This window comes from Pundamilia nyererei, unplaced genomic scaffold, assembly GCF_000239375.1.
Source record: "Pundamilia nyererei isolate P.nyererei 1_Seehausen unplaced genomic scaffold, PunNye1.0 scaffold00040, whole genome shotgun sequence".
Lineage (NCBI taxonomy): Eukaryota > Metazoa > Chordata > Actinopteri > Cichliformes > Cichlidae > Pundamilia > Pundamilia nyererei.
This window is the reverse complement of record NW_005187441.1, coordinates 2,262,031-2,268,148: the sequence shown is the minus strand read 5'-3', so window position 1 is coordinate 2,268,148 and position 6,118 is coordinate 2,262,031. Positions and strand designations below refer to the sequence as shown.

Sequence of the window (6,118 nt, the reverse complement as noted above, 5' to 3'; positions counted from 1 at the left end):
TATATATATATATATATATATAACTTAGCAAAGTTTAAAGGCATATTTCAGATTGAACACACTGTGTGGATTATATCCGATTACTTTTTTAGTTTGTTTTTTTATTACCATCGCTTTTGGAATGAGTTCTGTGCGTGAATGATTTACTAAACCACGCTGTGTATCGAGATGTGGTTATGTCTCTCAACAAAGAAGAAATCACTGCTTTTTTTCAGCAACCCACCAACCAACCTATTAAAAGATATTTTGCAGAAAAACTTGTCTTATTCCATGCAGCTTTGGTTTGAATGAGTTACTACACCATGCAATCATACTGTGATTTGTTTTGTAAAGTTTGCCATCCTAAAATCAACAGCCATTAATTTTAATGTCTGTTTCATAAAAGGTACTGTCTGTCAGTTTACATGCGATTTATTGGGGGATATATTAAAATACCCCCCTTTTTAAACTGACAGTGAAATGTGAATCTATTTAAACTAATGTCTAGTGTAAAACTACTCATTTTCCTGATATTTCTCTCACACAGTGGAAATTTTAAGTTGTCTTTTCACAGTAATATTTCAGTCTTTATATCAGTTGAGGAGGTATGGATTGGGTGTTAAAGCGCATTGCTATATATTACAGGTAATTTGACATACATGCATCAACAATCAACTGGTACAGACAGGAGAGGATGCTAGGGATAGGGTGAATGGATGCAGATGGCTTGCTGTGTTTACCCTTAAGGGGAGGAGCCAAAAGAAGAAGAGGAGTGTTATCTTAATGCATGCTCAATCATCCAGGTAAGTAAATCTCCAAAAGTTGATTCTGTTCCAGGGAGGAACGCTGGTTTGAGCAGGGAGTCAAGGAGGCCATTTACGTGAAAAGGGAAAGACCATCTCTGAATCGAGGAGGGGGCTTAAGAGTACATCTTTTGCCATCTTGCAATGCTGTGATTGCAGCAATTCCCCCACTCTCTGTGAATGGCATTCATGGCCATTGATCAGTGGGCTTTGATCAGTGGGCTTTGATCAGTGGTTGTTTATCAATGGTCATGAGAATTTGCTCATTGTTCCTTCAGTGGTGCTAGTTTCAGTCATTATGCAAATGTACTGTTTATAAGATCGGGGAAACCTGCAGTCAGCTGAGACTGACGAAGTCACTTGGATGAGTGACGAAACGTTTCTCCCACTGAAAACACTACATCCAGATGAATAGAATCAACTCGGGAGAAGAGGAGAGATAGTGTCATCCTGCTGAGACAGACGGACCTTCCAGCAGAGAACCCAGGTTAATGTGCCTGCAGTATCCTTCTAGTCCACTTTGACTTTGGTCAAAAGCAGCCTAGTAGCATTAAAATGAAAAGATATCCAAGTATAGTTTAGCTAGTTTTAAAACTACAAATCTGGCGATTTGTAACTGTAACTGTAAGGTAAGAAATTAAGTATCTAACTACTTCTGACAATCATACACAATCCTAAATGAAGAGATCTCTGCTAACCAAGTGTCTCTATTAGAACCCCATAGCAGCAGCTGGTGTTATCGGTACTGACCCATAAATGGAAATTAAAAAGTAAAGAAGAGACAGGAGAAACACTCGTCAAACATATGGTGAGCGTTGACCCCAATTGTTGCATAGTTTGTCCACCAGAGGTCACTCTGCAACTTCCTAGTTGGTAATACAAGTTTGTAATACTACAAAAACAACAATCAGGCGATCAGTATGTAAATAACTACAGATAAAGAACAGTCGGGAAATCTACTTGTGTTTTGTGTATTGGAAAGAAAAAGAAAAGCGGCCAATATATGGGAGTATCCAATTTTTAAATCACCAAATATCGGCATTGATGTCAGCCTTAAAAACCCTATTTTGTTTGTACTATAGTCTCTGTAACCCTATGTCTGTGTGTAAGAGAAGAGATATGACATTTAAAAATACCAATAATAATAATAACCAAATGGAAGTTCGGGGTCGCCATGCAAAACTATCCCCATATCAAATGTTCGAATCTGCAAGATTCTTACAGGCCTACAAGTAAGCATTGCCTCACATATGCTATATGTACTGCACTTCCTCTCTCCGTCCATGGCAGAGATGTATCATGTACGCGGGTCTCAAGCCATGCAGTTTACTACCTAAAGGGCTCTGGGTTCAGCCACAGCTGGCTGTTCGTTCACGTGATGTTTTCCCCAAGAGCCAAAGAGAAGTAGAGAAGAGTACGTGCAGGACGGAGAAGTATGTTTAATTTGCATACTGGGCGCCTGTTCTGAGCATGTCGTGACGTCTAACCAATCAGGTCAGCGAATCCCACAAACCACGCCCGCGCGGTAACTCGTGTCGCGCGCTTCACAATCAGCATTGTACTAGTGTGCAAGTGAAAGAACCAAAAGTTACAAGCGTTTTTTTGTCACCGTTTCAGCAGGTTTACCTGACAGGAGGACTTTTTGTGTAGCAAGTTAAACTCAGGCAGAGCTCAAAGAACTGCGAGGACGTCTTCGGAACAAGCTCGTGGCTGCCGAGTTTAAACTGCTACCAGCGTGGAGAAGTTATTGTTCGCCACTCCGTGGGGTTTAAATTTCGGCTAACAGAAGCGCCCCAGGCCGAAGCAGGTTGTAAGCCCCGAGTGTTACAAACCGTAAGTTAAGTCGCAATGGCAGCTGTGTGCCAGCCACGACGGGCCTTGGCGGAAATACCTGCTCCACAGCCCAAAATTGCCGGTGAGTTTTTAGCTTTTCATTTAACATGTGTAACTTGTTGTTTGGAGAGAGGCGCCACCCTGCTCGAGCTATCAAGGCGCTCGCGCCCACTACATGTCGATAACAGCGCCAAATTTGAAAAAACAATTAAAAGTATTTCTGGTAGTTTCGTATCATGCTGTGAGTGTAAAATTATGTTAAATATTTTAACAATGCAACTTTTAAAAATATTAAATTCTTTACAGCTCGAATGAGGAGGTCCTACTTGGAAATATTAAGTTCACGTATGATCCCGACCCCGTCCCCACTTCCAAGAGGAAGAAACACAGCCGCAAGCACAAAGCGTATGCAGTCATGTAAGTTACGCTGTTAACCTTAAGTTAATTGTAGCTATACTTGCTGAGCTGATATGCGGTTGATTTTGTGATCTGACCTTATTGGAAGCTACATGGCAAAAAACAAAACGCGCTTGATAATAGAAAGGGAGTTATTAAGGGCTAACTTTGCTTGGTGTTCCCTGGTTTTGCAGTGGACTTGGCAGTTGGTGGAGCGTGGAGAGGAAGGCTAGAGGAGCAGTGTGAGAAGATGGATGAGCACCACACACCGCTCTCCAAACAGCAGCTTGTGCAGCTCATTAGATCCCTCATCTTGGTCGAACAGGTATTCATCAGTGGACAATTGAGCTTATAGTAAAGCTAATGCGGCAGTGTTTTTGAAGAAACGCTGCGATTGACATAATTTAACAAGGCGTGCATTCCTGTTGTACCCTAGAGCCAAGAGCCCAGGGTCATGGCATCAGACCTGAAGTATCTACAGGAAGACCTGCAGCTAAAGAAGGCCAATGTTTACAGGTCCATACCTTACTCACGGTTTGGATCCAACAGGGACGCTCACTGTTACAGAAAGGCATACCCTCACCTGGTGGCATTCAAAGTGAGTCTTTGTCATGCACCGTTGTGTTTTTAGGCCTTTAAAAGTAGGTTCTTTAAGGCTGCTATTTGTGTCCAGTGGAGATCTCCTTTTGCTATTCTTAAGTGCATTTATGTCACATTAAACACCTCCTCGTCTTCCACCTCAGGTTTCGTGTCAGGAGTGGGGCCAAGTTCTGCTGAGGAACAAAGATTGGGACGCCGTGTTGGAGCACTCACTGATGGCGTGGCGTTACACCAGTGAGCTGCCGCAGTGGGACACTGCGAGCCACAACGCCCTTCGAGAGCAGTGTTACAGCATCCTGGTGGCTCACAGCCTCACTGCTCTCCAGCACTATTCCCCCGAACCCAACAGAGGACGCGAGCTGCTCAGAAGGTAACACTCATTTTGCTCTGATGCGGGATGCCACGGCACCCACCCGCCCCCTTCCTTGTAGTGAGGTTTAAGCAGAGGATTGCACTATAAACACCTCAGTTTGGTTAGAACATAATACTTGTACATGCATGTGGGTGGTGTTTATATACACCAACGGCTTTCCGCAACCTCTCTGCTGATGGGCTGGCAACAAACTATTGACTTGAATATCAAGTTTAAGCAAAGCATCATGGACATCCTACTGAAGTCTGTCACCTGTTGAGTGCAAGTTTACACACCTTTCAACACCGATTCACAGATCACGAATGTGTTTGCCTCTCCACTTTCTTCCATGCGCCTGTCAGTCATTTTAGCAGCTAAAGTGAATTGAGCTTCACTTTGTGTTCTGAGGTTGTTGCTAACATTTGCTAATGTTCTGTTGGCACTGTGTAGACTCTAAATAAACTTGGTGCAAAAAAGCTTTTATTTATAGATTTAAGATTATTTAAGAGCAAAAAATAATATATAACAGGGAGTTATTAGTGCAAGTGTGACTAGATGTTTTTCAATCAACCCTAACAGATGGCTCTAATCTTTGTCTCTAGAATGAAGATGGCTCAGCTGTATAGCCAGTCAATTGTTCCCTGCATACAGGAGTTGCAGAGGATAATGGAATGTCTCGATGACTCGTCCATGGATACAAAATGAAAGGAGAAACCGGCAAAAGAGTGCAAAGTGTGGATGACCCAAAAAAAAAAGTGTTTTATGTGTGGTGATGGGCCAGAAACATTGAACACATTAGTGTTTGTATTAAACAACTACAATATTCTTCCAAAGGGCACGGTGGCAAGTACAAAATGAATAATGCCGGTTTCAAAGGGTAATAAATAATACTTCCTAAATGGCTGAAAATGGCATTTTAACAGCATGTGGAAAGTGTTATTTTAAGAGTTGTTGCACTGCACAATGGCAGAGTATTAATTAATGTAAAAGTTTGTTCATACATTACCAGCCTATATGAAAATGGAGAAGGAGCATTTACATTCCGAAAAGCATCCACTTGGTGCTTACTGTTAAAATGTTTGTATACTTTTAGACATCATATAGTTTCATCTGTGTCGAGGGCTGAAATATAAAAAGTATGAAATTTCCCCCGCTTGTTGTTTTTGCAGGGTTGTGTATATATGTTCTTGTTACTGTTTACATTACTTGAAGCTGTGGCCTTTGTCTTAGACTATAGTAATCTATCTTGTGTGTACAGATACTCATCTGTCAATGATTGCACTGTTGTTTGTCCTGAAAACTTGAACAATTTTGATAAGACTCCTAATTTAATTAAAGACGTTCTTTAAACTGCACTCATGTGTCTTTGTTTTGTGCGAGTGCTTTGCATGCATGCCAAGCACTGTGAACCTAGACGATCTGAGGACAGTGCTGTTTTCATGTAGTAACTCTAAAGTTTCTAAGTGTGGTGTGTTTTGTTTTTGTTTGTTTTTTTTGGGGGGGGGGGGTTGTTTGTTTTGTTTTGGGGTTTTTTTCCCCCCCAACCTCTCTGTTTCTATGCCCACAGTTTTATCTGAAATGGATCATAGGCTGTGGCTTGTAGGCTCCGAGAGTTGATTTGTATTGTTCAGTTTGTAAAGTTACTTGATTGGAAACAGTTTCTCAAAGATAGGCCATTACAGCAGATTATAGGATTAATTGACCAATAAATTGATCGTAAGTCTATCTTGGCAGTGTCAGAGTTGTCGTGCTCTTTGAGTTCCCATTTTGTACCACTAGGTGGAGCCCATGTAGCACGATTCTCCACAGGTGTTTGTGTTTCCAGAGTCAGGCTTGTGACTTCAGAGGAGGCAATATTAATGCCACTGGAGAAACAGCTGTTGCCATGGCACTCTGTAAAGTGAATATTAAATAATTTTAAATGCTATTTACGGTTCGAGATAATGAATGGGCGGATGATAGGGTGAGAGGCTGCTGGATGACAAGTAGACTTCCTGCTGCAGCAATGTTATTTCTGTTTGGAGAGTTGGATCTCCTGTTATATCTTCAGCTTTTGGAAGGGGATATCACAAAATCTAAGATTAATAGAATTATTTGTCTCCATGGTGTTGCAGAGTGGAACCTATTAATATTACTGCCTATGGCAACTCATGCA

The 6,118-nt window shown here is 41.6% G+C and overlaps 1 protein-coding gene across 1 annotated transcript; it reads left to right on the top strand.

The window, feature by feature from the left end:
* Positions 1–2,271: 2,271 nt before the first annotated feature.
* LOC102197379 (uncharacterized) lies at positions 2,272–5,318 on the top strand. Its single transcript, XM_005730959.2, has 6 exons — positions 2,272–2,697; positions 2,922–3,032; positions 3,206–3,336; positions 3,448–3,609; positions 3,755–3,981; positions 4,566–5,318. The coding sequence occupies exons 1-6, from the start codon at positions 2,631–2,633 to the stop codon at positions 4,666–4,668; spliced, it is 801 nt and encodes a 266-aa protein (XP_005731016.1). The 5' UTR covers positions 2,272–2,630; the 3' UTR covers positions 4,669–5,318.
* Positions 5,319–6,118: the final 800 nt, after the last annotated feature.

Excerpts from the sequence above, each read along its gene's own strand:
- LOC102197379 (XM_005730959.2), top strand. The coding sequence starts at position 2,631 with ATGGCAGCTGTGTGCCAGCCACGACGGGCCTTGGCGGAAATACCTGCT. Across the intron at positions 3,337-3,447 it reads CCCTCATCTTGGTCGAACAG|AGCCAAGAGCCCAGGGTCAT; the intron begins GTATTCATCAGT and ends GTTGTACCCTAG. Across the intron at positions 3,610-3,754 it reads CTCACCTGGTGGCATTCAAA|GTTTCGTGTCAGGAGTGGGG; the intron begins GTGAGTCTTTGT and ends CTTCCACCTCAG.